Source organism: Abrus precatorius, unplaced genomic scaffold (assembly GCF_003935025.1).
Source record: "Abrus precatorius isolate BTA unplaced genomic scaffold, Abrus_2018 Scaffold10, whole genome shotgun sequence".
Lineage (NCBI taxonomy): Eukaryota > Viridiplantae > Streptophyta > Magnoliopsida > Fabales > Fabaceae > Abrus > Abrus precatorius.
Genome location: NW_020874292.1, coordinates 17,918,033 through 17,936,042, shown reverse-complemented (window position 1 = coordinate 17,936,042; position 18,010 = coordinate 17,918,033). Strand labels below are relative to the sequence as shown.

Genomic DNA, 18,010 nt, shown 5'->3' with positions numbered 1-18,010 from the left:
CAAGTTTTTTGGCAAATTATTGGTGAGATCTAACACTGATATACCATTGGCAGAAGGATAAATATGGGATATAGGGAAAACTTAAAGAATCAAATTAAACCCAAAAAGAAAAAAGAGAAGAAAATGAAACTTAGTTAGATGACCAAAATACTAATGTTTAAAATCATGTTTAAAAAAGAAGGGTTGTTTTAATGCTTTTACTCAGAAGCTTAAAATAACCAGTCTTATGAATGATTAGTTGTTAAATCGGTTATTAGCTGGTGAGTGGATAGGCTGGTTATTTTATAAAAATATCCCTGTATCTTGAACCTTAACTGAAGTACCATTCTTACCTGCAAGAAATGTAAACAATACTATCTTTGATGCATTCTTTTCAGTGCACTTTTAATTGTTAGCAAATTTCATTGGGCCACACTCATTTTAGTGGGATTCTTGTGAAATTCACCAAGTAGTAGTATATTGACTTTGAGTATGTGGAAGAGTGTGTTGCTGTGTCGTTATATGTTCTTTCTAACCATTTGATGACTCAACTATATCAATTGTTTTAGCATCTTGTAGATATATTTTGTTTGGTATAATCAAATTGTGCTGGTATGCTGAAATGTTTGTACTCTACTGATCTGCAGTCATGAGTATATGTCTGCCAGCTAATAATATTTGGCTTACAGTTAACATATTAATCTGTTGTATGCTCATATATATTTATTTTGCTTTTGAAATTTCAGCTTACTGCTTATCATGAGGGTGGCCATGCAATTGTTGCCCTTAACACAGAGGGTGCGCATCCAATTCACAAGGCAACAATCATGCCACGTGGATCTGCTTTAGGAATGGTCACTCAGCTCCCCTCAAGTGATGAGACATCAGTAAGCAAGAAGCAGTTGTTAGCTCGCCTTGATGTTTGTATGGGAGGAAGAGTTGCAGAAGAGCTTATCTTTGGTCAGGATTATGTTACAACTGGAGCAAGCAGTGATCTCCACACTGCTACTGAACTTGCTCAATACATGGTAATTTTCTGCTCCCCTGTATAGTGTCAAGTGCAGTCTTGCATCACTTAAAAATTGTTTGCTTATATATCTGTGCTGGTAATAAAGTAACTACAACTTTCCTCTCACTAAAATTAGTAATTGGACATTTAGAAATTTCTGTTGAAATTCTGCACATATCTCTTAATTTCATTATGAGCTTAAATTTCCTTAGCTTAAGATAAGATTAAAGTTGGAGAAATAATTGCTTATTTTTCAAAAGCTTTTAGAAATTAAATAAAAAAAAAAGAGATTATTTTTACAAAATAAGTTTAAGGGCAATCATTAAATTTGTTGTTTTTTCATCTCTACATAAGGTATCAAATTGTGGGATGAGTGATGCCATTGGGCCAGTTCATATAAAAGAGCGACCAAGTTCTGAAATGCAGTCACGTATTGATGCAGAGGCAAGTGTTATAAATTTATACCCTTTATAACTGATGAATAATTATGTTTATATTATTTGATGCAAGAGGCAAGTGCTATAAAGTTATATTCTTTACAACTGACGAAAAATTATATTTAGATTATTTAATTTCCTCTTTTAAGAAATGTTATTTTATCAAAAATAAAAATCATGATTGGACCTTAACTTCTTTACCTGTTCTACAGGTTGTGAAACTCCTTCGAGAAGCATATGATCGGGTGAAAACCCTTTTGAAGAAGGTTTGTCAAATTATTTTATTGTCTACAAATTTTTTTTAAAGAAACCTTTTTTTTTCTCTTTTGGGGTGGTAGATTTTTATTTTTTTAATCGATAAATAATTTCATTAATGTAGAAATTAAGAGAAAGAGCATAGAGAGAGAGATAGATTAGTGTGCTGGAATTGGGTGCTTTACAATGTGTAGAGACCCTTATATTTATAAAGATACATATGTAACCCTACTGGGCCAAGCCTCTTATTATAATACTTAAATAAACTCTAATCCTAATATGTCTATTATAGCTATTCATAACACTCCTCCTCAAGCTGGATCATAAATATTAATCATGCCCAGCTTGTTACAAATATAATTGCTACATGCCCATTTAAAAGCTTTGTAAACACATCTGCTAGTTGGTCGCCTGTCCTAACATGAGAGATGAATATAAGCTTCTGCTGAACTTTTTCTCGAATAAAGTGACAATCTATCTCTATATTTCATTCGTTCATGAAAAATTGAATTTGAGGCAATGTGTATCACTGTTAGTTGTCACACCAAAGTTGCATAAGCTTAGTGCTACCAAATCCTATTTCTTCCAACATTTGTTTCAACCACATTGACTCACAAGTAGTCTGAGTCATCGCCTTGTATTCTGATTCTGCACTTAATCTCAATACAACGTTCTGCTTCTTACTTTTCCACGAAATTAAATTACCTCCCAAGAACACACAATATCCGGTAGTAGATTTTCTGTCCATAGATCTTGCTCAATCAGCATAAGAAAACACCTCTATCTATGTATTTCCATGATCTTTGTACACAATTCCTTTTTCTAGTGTTTTCTTCAAATACTTTGCACTGCGGATCAGTGCTTCCTAATGAGTATTCATCGGAGATGACATAAACTGGCTAACAACACTAATTGGAAAAGCAATATCCGGCCTTGTGACAGTCAAATAATTTAGCTTGCCTACTAATCTACTGTATTTCTGTGGATCTGCAAAAGAAATTCCATCTGCTGTCAGTTTCACTCCTAGCTCCATAGGTGTCTCACATGATTTAGCTCTTTTTAGTCTCGTCTCAGTCAATAAGTCTAAGACATATTTTTCTGTGAAAGAAGATTTCTTGCTTGGAGTACATGACTTCAATACTCAAGAAGTATTTCAGAATTTTTAAGTCTTTTGTCTGAAACTTGGTTTGAAGAAATTTCCTTGGGTTGCTGATTCCTTCTTTGTCGCTACCTGTAATAATAATATCAACATAAACAAGTAAAATATAACCATGGTTAGTCTATTTGTAAAACACTGTATGATCATTCTCACTCCTCACTAATCCAAATTCCAGAATCACGTCATTGAATCTCCCAAACCATACTTTAAGTGATTGTTTCAAGCCATATAATGACTTTAAACGATACACTCTTCCACACTCCCCTGAGCAACAAAGCCAGGTGGTTGCTCGATGTACACCTCCTCCTATAAGTCTCCATGTAAGAATGCATTCTTGACATCTAGCTGGAATAATGGCTAATGATGCATAGTTGCAAGAGAGATGAAGATGCGAACAGATGAAAGTTTAGCAACCGGAGAGAACGTATCAATGTAGTCAACGCCATGAGTTTGGGCATACCTTTTTGCAACAAGGCGTGCCTTCAAACGAGCCATAGAACCATTCAAATTAACTTTCACAATGTAAACCCACTTACAACCAATAGCCTATTTGTCCTCGGGAAGAGGAACCAAATCCCAAGTATCATTCATCTCAAGAGCTAATATTTCTTCCTCCATAGCATGTCCCTAACCATCATGACTCAGGGCATCTACAAGGGTCATAGGAACAAAGAGAGAGTCTACATTAGCCATGAAGGATTGAGATGTAAAGAATAAATAAGCAGATGTCACATAAGATGAAATAGGATATGTGCAAGATCTCTTACCTTTTCGTATAGCAATAGGAAGGTCAAGGTCAAACATAGGATCTGTTGACACTTGAGGAGATAATGGAAGAGGTTGAGTATCATCTTGAATATCATTAGTCACGGGAGGCATCATCTGAAGGCTGTTTTGGCCGGCGAGAATATGTCCGCTCAAAGAACTTGAAACCTTTATCAATAGTAGCCAGAGGTGAAATTACTATGAGGAAACCCCTATTTTAGTCCCCAACATTTCTAAGGCAAGTAAAGCCAATGGCCCAACCTATGCAATTATTGGTCACATTCATCCTTGCTCTGATTCAGATGTTTGTTACTCTAATGGGCATGCTGATTTGGCACATTAAGTGCCGTTTGGGTGACACGTGTCATTTAATGATGATGCGGCTGCGAGCTCATAATTATCCTCAAAATCCATTAATTTGGTCCCTGCAACCCGAAACTAAAAATTTCCCAAATTAGTCCCTTTCTCTTTGTCTTCTATTGCTGCTATTGCTTCTACTTATGGTTAGAGGAGGATGGAGTGAGAAGAGGGTTGTGTTTGAGAATCCAGTTGGAGAGAAACTGTGGGTTCTTACTCACGTCATACTACCACATCATTAATAAATGTCACATGTGCCATCCAGATGTGCCAAATGATCGTGTTTGTTAGAATAACTAAGTTATGATAGGGACAAAACAAATGTGATCACTGATTGCACAAGTTGGGGTTTATGATGCAATATTACTTTGTTCAGGGACCAATTTGAGTTGCCCAATAAAAAACATTGGGGACTAAACCGGAAGTTTCCTCTATTTTTTTAATATTTTGAAAATTTAAAAATGCAGTAGTTATCAGATTTTGGTCTATGGTTGGCATAAAAGGGGTTTGTTAGTGTAATGCTTCTCAACTCTCAGGTAGTTCTATATCATATGAAAGAAAGCCTTTGAAAACTGTAAGTTATAAAAAAGAATAAAAATAAATTGAAACCAAAACCATAAAACTGGATTTTAAGTTTTTAAAAATTTCCAAACTTAAAAACTAAAAATAACCTCAAACAGGCCCTTAATGTATACGATTAATGCAAATTTAGCTCCTTAGTTAAGGTTTAAGGTAGAGTGTCACCTAACTTTTTGGAGCTTAAAGTTGCATTAAAATTGAAGTTGCCGAAGTTAAAAATAGGAGCTTAAAATTTAGAGTTGTTTGGTAATTCTATAATTTTTTAGCTTAAAAGTTACTTTGGGTTTAGTGTTTTTTGTGTCTTGGGTTTTGTAATGAAGAAAAAGGAGAAGTAAAAGCCAAAAGCTCTTAAAAACTAACTTTTTTTAGAAGAGCCTTTCTTTCTTTAAAAGCTTTTTTAAAAATAATTTTTGGCTCATCTTTTTTAAGGAGAAAAGAAACCTAAAATAAGCTGAGCCAAACACTACTTGAATGAATTTCCAATAGTGGCATTTGATCATTAAATATGGTTACATTCTGTGGAAATTCTTTGTACCTAACAAGGTTATTACTTTGGGACAAGTTTGATGTTAGCCTAGAACACTAAGACATTAGTTACTATACATTTCGTGTATAGTAACTCAACCACAAAGGCTTACTCAACCACATCGGCTATATCTGTGGTTAATGTCGGATCTCATCACCCTCCCTCATGTCTAGGACAGTACATTTGGAGTGTGGAGATTGTAGGGCTATTTTTTCTATTGCTCAAGGAAAATTGTGGGGTCAGGTAGGGAATTGGGTTGGGTCTAACTTAATCCTGAAATCTAGCTAATGAGGTGAGAATTGTCCAAGTTATCATAAGTTCTACTTTAGCCATATTTATAATTGATGTGGGATCTCAACAATATCTATTAGAAGGAATACAAGCTATTTCAATCTATGCTTCTCCCTGAACTCGAAAAGGTAATAATCGAGAAGTCTTGCCTAAGAGAGCATTCAGTGTATAAGATTAACACAACTTATTTAAATCACTAATAAGTCTGGCTCTTTGTGTTTTGATACTTATCTCCAGTGAATAAAGAAACTAATGGACGAAAACACTTTTTGTTCTTGCTGTAGAAGTGTGGTTAGTTTTTGAATCAGAATATACGAGTGTCAAGTGGATCTTATTTATTTTTAAAAAAGGATTAACTGGTGGGAATAAGCTTTAGGGTTTGCTTTAGACTGGGGATCACTGACACAGGAAAATTAGAGCCAGAAGCAACTTTTTGGTGTGAATGACATTGATTAATAAAAGTTGTTAGCTTAGAATAATGTGATGTTTAGAATCTACTATTGTCTAGCACATGAAAATTCATAACCCTGGTGATGTCTGACATTTCTTCAGCATGAGAAGGCATTACATGCACTGGCAAATGCATTATTAGAGTATGAGACACTTAGTGCAGAAGAAATCAGGCGAATACTTCTCCCATATCGGGAAGGGAGACTGCCAGAGCAGCAGGAACAAGAAGAAGCAGAAGGGGAGCTTGTGCTGGTGTAACTTTTCTCTCCACTTCCTGTCTATTACTGTACTAATTATGGGGGAAGCTCTGTACAGTATACCTAGAAGCCCTACAGGTATTTTTCTTAAACTAGTTTCTCAAGTTCCCCTCCTTTGTGCATGCTAATCTTATCATAAGATGCATATACGAAGAAAGATACACACCGCCGGCATCTCTGAAGCAACTAGTCCTGCTTACATTGACAAAGGTCAGCTATTAGAGTATGATCGGTCTTGCTGAGGGGAATATTTTTTTGTCCAAAACTGTGTAATTGGTAGGAATTGAACATTTTCAGAAATTGTGTTCAATAGCCTGTGCATTCATTTTTTTTTAAAGAATTTCTTGTTCATTGAGACCCAAGTGTCTGTTGGCAAGGTTAAATTGTCAATGAAAGGGAAGCCATAAATAAAACACAACTGTGCAGGAGTATTAACGTTGCTCAAACCCAAGCTCCTAAAACCTGACCTCGATTATTGATGGTGGATCTGCACTTTGAAAATGGATAATCTTTGAATGAGCTTGGGAAATAGTCACTATGTTGAGTGAAATCGCTTTTTGTTAGCATAGAAAAATCCAGTGACCTTGTGGAGTATGTTACGAGACCCAACAAGCCTGTCACTCTCAAGACTAGAGATGACTGATAGCAACCTTGCATAAGCTGTCCAGCATATACCCCATGAATTTATTTAAAACAGCGAGTAATGGATGAGTGTTACAAATAATAGATCATGAGACGAGGTGTATCTACCCTTGATTTAATATAAAGTACATTGTGATATTAACTAAAATTCAGGATACATCAACATGTATGGAAAAAAGTTTATATTTGGGAGGGGAATATTTGAAAGGGAAAGGAGAATGGTATACTATTTATCATAATAAATAAATGATTAATAAAACAACTTTATGCAAATCTGTTTTATATCTTTAATTCTAAAAATCATAAAATTAAATGTTTCCTTTTTTCTCTAAAATTCCTTTTTTCCAAACAAGTTTTAAAAGTTTATCTTAAAAGTGAGCTAGTAAATGGTTATATACTAAATTTTACTGGTTTAAGATCTAAATACATTTTAAATTATATCAATGATAGATACATCATTAATTGAAATGAACTCACTTTAGATGAACTTCATGCTATATATGTAAATTATGCGCATGATCTGCACAGTTGAGAAAATTCACTTTTATCACAGTTTGTGTAATCATGTGTCTTTTGGTGTTTCAAACTCTATTCCACATGCTTAATACAGCAGCCAGAAAAAGCCTAATGGATCCCCTTAAGAGGCTTCAATTTAAACCATTTTGAAGATTTTACTTGGGTTTTTACTCCCATGCACAATAGTTTAAGTAGCATGGGTGGAAAGCGGGAATGAGAACGAAGAGTTGTTTCCTGTTCAATATTTTGATAATTTTAACTTCACGTATTCGAATGGAATAGACATCAGGGACTCGATGAGTTTTAAGGGGGAATGAGAACTAACAGTTTTCTTTTAGCCATACATCTTAAAATCTGAAACTTTCTTTTAATATAAATATGCAGCTTGATCCTTATTTTGTTTGTCTATATTCTGGATCCACTGGGAGGAAAAGAAACAAGTAAAATTTCACGTTGATTCCTTAAGTGGTAAAAATCGATTGCTTTGGTACTTGAATTATCGTTAAATCATTAACTATTGCGATGTATTTAACATAAAAGTTAAAATTTATTAAAAACTAAAAGAGTACGATAGAAAAATATTTAAGAGTGAAAAAAAGTGAAACTTAATGTAATTTTGTAGTTTTAAATAAATATTAATTAATAGGTACAAATGTGTTAAAGATAGTATATTGCTAATGTTCCTTTTATAGTGTCAATGAGTATGTCAAATGATTTGTAGCAAAGAAGATAAGCATTAACTAAAGTAATTAACTGTGTAATAATTACAGTGATTATTCAATGTTTAAAACGTTATTCATTAGTTCCATTTAATTATATTTTACTGTAGTTAAGGAATAAGGAAAATGACAATTTGTAAAGTTAAATATTAAAATGTTATAATTTTATTGGTAAAATTAGTGTTTTGTTATCTAACTTAAGAGTTAAATTTGATTTTATCCTCTAATTTTATTTTAATTTATTTTAATCTTTAAAATTTTAAAAATATTTTAAATAAGTTCTTTTTTTATTAAAAGCGTTAATTCTATTGATATTTTTTACTTTTTCTGTCACGTGTATTATTTTTTACTATTCATTGCTTCTTTTTTACTTCAAATCTTGATTTCACTTCTTTCCTCAAGTTTTATGCAATGTTCCATTTTATTTTGCCTGTATTACTTTTACATCAGGGAACATTGTTCGATTATGTGACTCTCATTCAACTTCCTTCATCTATAAGCTATTTAATTTGTAGCCAATATTAAGTATGTAATTGTGAAGATTGCCTCCAAGCATTACACGTCACACATGCTGCATGCTTCACACCTCCTACTTATTTGCATGAGCCTTACCATGTGTTATGTTGCTTCACCATTAAGAATTGAGGAACGAAGGCTATATATACATATAAAACCAACGGTAAGAAATATTCTTTGTAACACATATTGGAGTGTATTATTGGGAGAATTCTTGTTCTATTTTGAGAGGGTATTTGTGAAAGAAAATATTGTTCTTTGTCCTCGTTACTATAAGAGGAATTGTTGTACTTTCCCTTTTACATAGTGGAACTTTGCTCGCGAGCGCCCGTGGTTTTTTCTTACCTCACACTAACGGGAATTTTTCACGTTAAATCTTGTGTGTTATATTTCTTGCTACTTTATTTGCTTCTCTTTGTTTTCGATTAATTCAGATTCAATGCTTCCTCATTGCGCTGATACTCTATGATAGGAATCAACTCTATGGAAAGAATCAGTTTCATGGGAAGGTTTATACAAGGAGAGGTTCAAGGAAAACAGAAAATTAGTTGTAACTAACTTGGAGGATTCAGATGAATGAGAGATTTTAGGAGCTGATTAAGGAATAAGAGATTTTAGGAGTAGATTAAATAATTTTTGTTATGGGAAATATTTAAGGAGTAGTTTTGGTATAGTTTTGGTATTTTCTGTTATGCTAGTATTTATTGAGTAACTGGTAGGAGTTTTAGGGTATGGAAGTTTTAGTTATTGGGCTTTGGAGTGTTTGAGCTACTTAGTGCTCTATTCCTACTCTTGTAATTTGCATTCAGTTATATCTAGTTTCATTCTCAAAAAATACTTAACTCTCAAAAAATACTTAACTCGAGTATTGCTACCTGCACTATTTCTGCTGTTTGTGTGTGTTCCTATCATTGGTATCACAGCTTCTAGATGTGGGGAGCTGTGTGGGCCTTTTATCTCGCGAAAGCTGCTAGTATGGAGGATCAGGTTGCTGAGCTGCGAACAAAATTGGACCGTGTGATGCAGTTGCTGGAGGAGAAGAACGACCGACGTCGTCGCTTGCGCGGCCGGTCTCTACCACGACGACGACCGTCTTCCCGAGTGGACACGAATGACCGCTGGAATGGGGCTTTCAGAGGTGATCAGGGGTGACACCACACCTTTTCCCCACCTCACAACGAGCGCCGTGATTCGAGATCACAAGACCGCGACGATAGGAGCCCCCTTAATCCTTTGATGGCCATCCTCAACACTAGGAGCGCCCTCCGTGGCCCAACCGGCAACGCGACTATGCTTACGAGAGCCCTCCACGGCGTCATGCTCGTGATCGGCGAATAGAGGTCCCAGTCTTTACCGGCGATGATGTTCTGGGCTGGCTTGTAAAAATTGAACGTTACTTTGGCATTAATGATATTGAAGCAGAGCAAAAGTTTGAAGTGGTGTTGTTGGCTTTGGACGGGAAGGCACTGTATTGGTACCAGGTGTGGGAAGAACAAAACTAGTTTCCATCATGGAGAGGATTCCGCGACGCCATTATGCACCGTTTCCAGCCAAGGGTGATCAAGGATCCTTATGGGCCGCTGTTGCGTCTGAAATAAATTGGGACAGTGTTAGACTACATCGAGGAGTTTGAGAGGATTTCAGGACCCATGCGCCAGGTGGAGATTGTTGGATTATGTGGCTCTCATTCAACTTCCTTCATCTATAAGCTATTTAATTTGTGGCCAATATTAAGTCCTTAATGGTGAAGATTGCCTCCAAGCATTACACATCACACATGCTGCATGCTTCACACCTCCTACTTATTTGCATGAGCCTTACCACGTGTTACATTGCTTCACCATTAAGAATTGAGGAACGAAGACTATATATACATATAAAACCAACTGTAAGAAATATACTTTGTAACACATATTGGAGTGTATTATTGGGAGAATTCTTGTTCAATTTTGAGAGGGTATTTGTTAAAGAAAATATTGTTCTTTGTCCTCGTTACTATAAGAGGAATTATTGTACTTTCCCTTTTACATAGTGGAACTTTGCTCGCGAGCACCAGTGATTTTTTCTTATCTCTCACATTGACAGGAATTTTTCACGTTAAACCTTGTGTGTTATTTCTTGTTACTTTATTTGCTTCTCTTTGTTTTCGACTGATTCAGATTCAATGCTTCCGCATTGCGCTGATACTCTAAAAAACACAAACTAGGTCTACTTGGTACAACAAATACATGGTTCTTGTTTGATATTGCATTTTATAGCTAAGACCTTTTCCAGAAGAATATTTTCAATGCACTTAGTTGGATTCCTCCTACAAACTCTATGAATGCCCTTAAGGAGGTTTACAAAATTGCAATGACTCATTTATTTCTCTATGCAGTACGGTTCTAGACTACCGGTTTACATAAGCTTTCATTGATGAAATTGAAAGATTTGTTATTCAATTGATGAGTTTCTACTTGATGATTGTTTTCATGTTTGTTCTTATCATTCTATATAACCATTAGATCTCAGAGGGATACTATGATAGGATTTGTAGTGATGTATTCCTTCACTTTCGTTTTTTGCAAATTTTGGACCTAGTGCTACGACATTTTGTTATCCCACTTAAAATTTTTCTTGCTAGATCTTGATCCACATGCCATGAAATTTCATTAATAACAAGGAAGCTTGAGCTTATAGTTAGTTCATTTGGGTTCTTGTATTCAACACAAAACAAAGACAAAAGCAAAACATATGTAGGATACCGTGCATGTATTGATATGAAGAATGCATTGATAATATTGGGTGTGGTTAACATTTTAAGCTTCTTCACTTTCTTGGTTCTTAAGGGAAAATGAAAATCCTCAGAGGAGATATATGGTAAAAATAATGAATAAAGTAAAATTAGAGAAGAGTTAAAGCAATCATAATCTAACGACAATATTGCATAAACATGAAAAAGAAGACAAAATTAAAGATTTAAAAAACAAATGATGAATAGTATAAAATAATACACTTGTTAAAAAAATATAAAAAATATTAATTACATAAAAAAAATTAAAATATTTTTAAAAATTAAGACCAAAATAAATTAAAATAAAATTAAAGGATGAAATTGAATTTGATCATTGAATTAGAGTATGAAAATACTAATTTTGTCTATTTTATTTTAAGATTAATCATTAATTACCATATATTATTTAAATGATAATGGTGTATTGAAAAATTTATAAATTAAATTAAAAAATATATATATGAATGATTTAAAAAGAAAATTATAACATTTAAATATTTAATATAATTTTTATTTAAAATGATATTCATAAATTTTATTACCTTTAATTTCATTCTTACAAATTTTAATAAATATATATTTAATTTTTTTACTATCTAGTTAATAATATATTTTGATTTTATATGCTAAGTTTTTTATAAATATATTGAAAATATACATTGAATGGAATATATATATATATATATATATATATATATATATATAATGAAACGATTTTTTGTTAATTTGACATTTTTAATTGTTATTAAATATTTTAATAGATAAAATTATATTTTTAATAAATTAACTAAATAATGTTAAAATATATCTAATTAAATATAATTTATTTATTTATCATATATGTTTTATCTTATGTTTTATTGAATATAATTAATTAACATATATGATAAATATAATTAGATATAATTTATTAAATATAATTTCTAAAATAATTATTAACTAACTGTATAACAACATATAATTGATAAGCTTTAAATTAAAAAAAATTATACTTTTATATCTTCAATGCAATAAATATTTCCTGTGTCAATAAAAAAAATTGATACTTTTAAATACTTAAACTGTTAAAAAAAATTAATTTAACACATTTTGATTTTATTATTTTAAATCTAATTTACCGTGCACTACTACAACATATTTGGTTTAATATTAATTTTTTTTATCAAAAAAATTAAACCTATTCAAAACTTATAACCTCGTAAAAAATAAAATAATTTTAATTTATTTATGATTTAATTTAGGTTTAAATACCTTTTAACTATCTCAAAATATGGTTAATTTCAAAAAATTACTTTAATTTTTTTTTTCATTTTAATGCCTAACTAATTTTTTTTTTCAATTTTATATCGGACGTTAATCTCTGTCAATTAGATGGTGACTTAGCCACGTCACCGTCGATCTCTCTCATCTAACTCACTATTAAACCACCACGTTGAATTTCACATTAATATTTTTAAATTTTAACTTAAACGTTGCGTTTTGGATGATGTGAGAGAAAGATGGCCAAATTTAAAACTCTAATTGAAGAAGAAGCACAGAACTAAGACGCTGAAGACGAACTTAAAGAGAAGAAGAAGCAGAAAAGGAAAAAGAAGGTAAGGGTTCTTTATTGTGTGTTGTCATTATTCATCTAGAGTTCTGTTTCGATTCTTTGTCTTGACAAAATGAGTAGTGTAGATGGTTCATTGTGCTCATCTTCTGTACGAGCTGTAACTTGCAAATGTAAAAAGTCAGTTATAATTTTGATCTTACAGAGCAAGGATAATCCTGGTAGAAGGTTTTGGGGATGCTCTGGTTAGAATGTAAGTTCAACTGGTTGTATTTGTTCTGAATTTGTGATTGTGTTTACAATTTGTCTGTATTTGATTTGCAGGAACCTAATTCTTGTAATTATTTTCATTGAGTTAAAAAGCCTGTAGATGGGAGAAAATGAATCTATAATTTCGAAAGAAATCCATACAATTTAAGAGTTGAAGGCCAAGATAGAGGTTGAAAAAGCAATTGAGGAGAAAATGGAAAAAATGAAAGAAGAGATAGTGAGACTTCAGCAAGAATGTCATGATATCCATCAACAACTTGCATCAATGAAGTTTAAAATATCTCACAAAAAGAAAAAAGATTGCTGTTGAGAGAAATAGGGTAAAGATTTTAGGATGTTTAGTGATTGTGCTTTGGTTTTTCATTACCATTGTGAGCATTGTAGTAATAATGAATGTTGTTGGTAGGAAAGTTTTAAATGTTGGCAGTTTGTAATTTAATGGAATGAAAGTTGTTATGAATATGATTGAATGAATTCAATAACATAAGATTTATGCTCGTGACTTTGTTCACTATATTTTTTATTTTGTTTAGCTTGTTGAATTTGGTTTTTTTATTTTGTTCAACCTGTTGAATTTGGTTCAACGACGTAAGATTTATGCTGCACATTGTTTAATGTAATCAAAAGGTACAAAAAGTGATCCATAAAAGAGTTCCCATTCACATGAATACTAACTTAAAGTAAGCTGCTGCACATTGTTTAAAATAAAGTTACATTACTCCCAATACAATATAACATAAAGTACTATTCCCCCTCCCAAAATTGTTCCCAAAAAATACAATCTTCATTCAGATCTAATATTACAAAAAAAAAAAGTAGAGTAGTCCAAGGGCTCATTTTCTCGTAAAAGTTCAATTCTGACATACATTAAACGTACACGCCTAATGTACACAGCCATGTGCTTTGACAGTGTACACTTCTGGTCTCTAATATTTTCCCTTCATAGCTTTTATGAAAAGTACACGCCCATGTACATGGTCATGTACCTTGACCATGTACATATCTGGTTTTGATGATGTGTTTCAATTGACGCGACTAATGAGGTACACGTTCATATACACAGGCGTGTACTTGCTCGTGTATATCTCTGGTTCTGATTATGTGCTTCAATTGATGCGACCAGCAAGGTACGCGTTTATATACATGGGCGTGTACTTGCCCGTGTATATCTCTGGTTCTTTTCTTGCTTCAATTCCCAATATTTTTTAAGCTCTCACTTCTTGATCCTTTTTACCTGTGTATATCATCTATGATTACATTAAAAGATCAAGTATAGAAGGCATTTATCATTATGCTCATGAATCTGTTCATTGTGTTTTTGATTCTGTTCAGCCTGTTAAATTTGGTTGTATTCACTACAAATACTGAACTTAGTTGATAACAATTCACAATTAATGTATTGTTATGATTTCTTATTAACTACCTCCATAAAGTGAGTGTTGCATAACAGTACCTATAAGACAGATTAGAAAATGTGTGAAAATAAGACATCAACATGCAAAACAGTGGTCACAAAATGTGCGCATGCTTCACATTATTTAATGTAATCAAAAGGTATAGAAAGTGGTCTATAAAAGGGTTCCCATTCGCATGAATACTAACTTAAAGTAAGCTACTACACATTATTTAAAATAAAGTTACATTACTCCTAATACAATATAGCATAAAGTACTATTCCCCCTCTCAAAATGGTTCCCAAAAAACACAATCTTCATTCAGATCTGGTTGGTTGACTTGGTGGAGTTGATAAAGGTGGTGGAGTTGGCCCCTTATTCAGATTTGTAGCAATGGCTTCATTCATCTCTACAGCAGTAGATATTCCCTGTGCTCTTACACTAGATCTTGTGGTTGGTTGCATACGTGGTCTTCTTGGCACCATTTTTGCCTGTAAAGGTAAATCATTAGCAATTTTACTAAAGCCATGAAATGATGAGGCTAATACATGTACCTTTTTTCAGACTGGTAAAGATGGTTGTCTATCATAAATTTCTCACCAGAGTGTAAATGGCTCACTTCAAAGTCTCCTTCCCCACCCCAACTTACTACCAAATTTCCTGACTTTTCAACCTCCCTATCTAGTCTTTTAAAGGCTTAGGCATAATCTGTCCCTTATGCACTAACTTTCTCCCTAAGGTTAGAAAACCTATTCATCAAATACATCCTTATAAACTCAAACATTGTAATAATTAGTTTATCCCTTGCAATCAGAATTATGCTGTTAAATGCTTCACTCAGATTATTCATTAGTATATCACATTTTGGGTAACTTAAAAATTTATGCTTACACCATGCTCTCCTATCCAGATTAAATAGCCACCAGTAGGCAGCCTCATTCAAATCTTTGATCTGCTGCATGTAAGCCCTCCAAAGCTATTCATATGTTACTTTGGCAGCACCCATCATGAGATCTCTTAGTTGCAGTCCTCCTCGAAACTTCTTCTTAAAATTGTTGTATAAGTGCCTCAAATAGAATCTATGCTCAACAGGAACAGAAAATTCTTCAAACACTTGCATCAAGTTCTGTCAAAAATGAACTAGAAACTCAGCAAAAATATTTAATGAAAATGAACCAACATCTCAAAACGAACCAACATCTGAAAATAGACACTTACCTTTTGTTGGTCACTCATAAAGACCCACTTATTTTTCTCAATGGAGCCAATATCTTCTAAGAGCAAATTTAAAAATCATCTCCAAGTATCTTTTGTCTCAGTTTCCACCATAGCAAAAGTCAAAGGAAGGTATTGATCATTTGAGTCTCTCCTAACAGCAATCAAAAGCTAGCCACCAAATTTTTTTTTGAAGTGACAACCATCCACCCCTATCAATGGCTGACATGCCTTCTTAAAGGCTAATTTTAGACCTTTAAGGCACATGTAGAAACTCTCAAACCTAGGCAAAATCTCCAAAGGAGGCCTAAAAATCCTGATCACACAAGTATTTCCTGCACTTCTTTGTTTAAGTTCAGTTGCATATCTCCACAGTAGTTCATACTGTTTGTGAATGTCACCATCAATCACACTTTTTTTCATCTTATTGTGAATGCTCTTGACAGTGTTATCCCAGTAGAATAGTTGGATTTAATTTCTCCAACAATATCCTTTAATGCAATGTTAGTAGTCCCAGCCTTCATCTTGTTAATCAAAACCTTGGCAACCCAAGTTGACTTCGCACTCTTATTGTGGAAGACCCTTCCACATGTTTGTTTGTCAACCAGAGTGTTCAGCCTATAAGTCTTTTGAATTGCTGACCTTACTAACATACACAGAGTATTCAACATAATGCCTACATCTTGCCCTTGCCTTTCTCTTGTCATTCAAATCGAATCTGATTTCTTTTCCATTCAGCACATTGTACTCTTGAATTGTATCCTTAAACTCCTTGATGGAACCAAACTTCAAACCCAACTTCCACGTGTAATCCTTATTCAACTCATCAGCATTAAATTTGGAATATTTCCTTCTGTAACCATCTTCCTCAGAGTCACGACTGAGCAGTTCTTACACTTGCATAACCATGATCAATGTCATTTGCTTGTATTTCTTGTGCCTTATAAAAATTATCTGCATTGTGTAAACCTTGACTACTCTGACAAAAAATATTCTCTTTTTGATTGCCTCTTCCTAGTAGCCTTTTTTTTTTTTCACCTCCAGGTTTCTCAACAGCAGCAGTCCCATCATCATCCCCACCCCCAACACCTGCAACACCACCACCAACAACCATCCTTTTTCTAAACTGACCATCACTCTGAAGCGCTTGGTAAGTCTCCTTCAGGTGTCGACTTTTCAATAGAATCTTCATCCCCAGAAATCCAGACAACCTCTACACGAACATTGACTTTGTCAGGCTGAAGAACACTCTGAGCAACATCTACCTCCTCAGCCTCAACATCTTCATTCACTTTCTTTGCAAATGACTTCTTCCTTCTACCTTTTACTCACCCAAATTCTAGAATGTCTCTATCAAATCCATCATCTATGTCACCAGCCCTATCTTCCTCACTTTCATCTAAATGAATTTCATTTAGAGATTTCTCCTCACTACTGGAAAAATTGTCTCCAACAACACCCTCATTGCCTCCTTCATAAACAACATATATTTCAACCTCCACACTGTTACACATGGCAAAATTAGCCATGTCCAAGGCTACACTATCACAATTGATTTCTTTGAAGTCAGAAGGACCAAATTTCTACCATATTCTCATAGGGTACTCTCCGTAACTTAAGTCTTCTTTTAAAATTCCAAGTGCTTCAAAGTACGATCACCTGTTCATATCAATATTCTTCACATGAACAACCTCTTTGCTCCCAACATAGTGCATCACGAGGTCCAATTCAAAATGACTCTCGTGATGAATTATAGCATTGAAAGCCATCTACATAGAAAAAGGAGCAAATATTTGTGTCAAGGAAAGCAAAAATTTATGATAAAAAATCCTAACTCGCAATAATCTAATCAAATAACACTTACCTTCAACAATGTTGACAATATTCACAATGAAATGTCGCCTCTCGTAACAACCACGGTGCTTGGGAAGCAAGGGAAAAACAACAACGTCGATATTTTTCGAAAACGAAAAACAGCAAAGGTGAAAATGAAGATGAAAAACAAACTACAATAAAGGGTTCAACGATTTTTTACTTGTTATTTGAAAATATTTCACTTGAAGATCAAGATTAAATAACTGTTTAATAGTAGTTTAAACTTTTCTTCTTCAACATTTTCACACTGTACACTTAAATTTCTATTTTTTTATTTTTTTTATTTTTTTAAATTCAAAAAATACTAATGTAAAATCCTGACGTAGTAATTTAATGATGAGGTGAATGAGATAGATCGACGGTGATGTGACAAACTGTTAGTCACGTCACCATTTAACTGATAGAGATTAATGTTAGATATACAATTAAAAAAAAATAGTTAGACATTAAAATAAAAAAAATTTATGCAATAATTTT

General features: G+C 33.4%; 1 protein-coding gene across 2 annotated transcripts in view; it reads left to right on the top strand.

The window, feature by feature from the left end:
* Nucleotides 1-6,909, top strand: part of LOC113862689 (ATP-dependent zinc metalloprotease FTSH 11, chloroplastic/mitochondrial-like) — a 30,104-nt gene extending 23,195 nt beyond the window's left edge. The window contains exons 14-17 of one of the 2 annotated variants that reach the window (XM_027495819.1): nucleotides 726-1,007; nucleotides 1,343-1,432; nucleotides 1,638-1,691; nucleotides 5,910-6,909. In XM_027495819.1, coding sequence (XP_027351620.1) covers nucleotides 726-1,007; nucleotides 1,343-1,432; nucleotides 1,638-1,691; nucleotides 5,910-6,065 — 582 coding nt within the window. In that variant the 3' untranslated portion in view covers nucleotides 6,066-6,909. The remainder of the gene's footprint in view (nucleotides 1-725; nucleotides 1,008-1,342; nucleotides 1,433-1,637; nucleotides 1,692-5,909) is intronic. The other variant, XM_027495827.1, reaches the window with a different exon arrangement.
* Nucleotides 6,910-18,010: the final 11,101 nt, after the last annotated feature.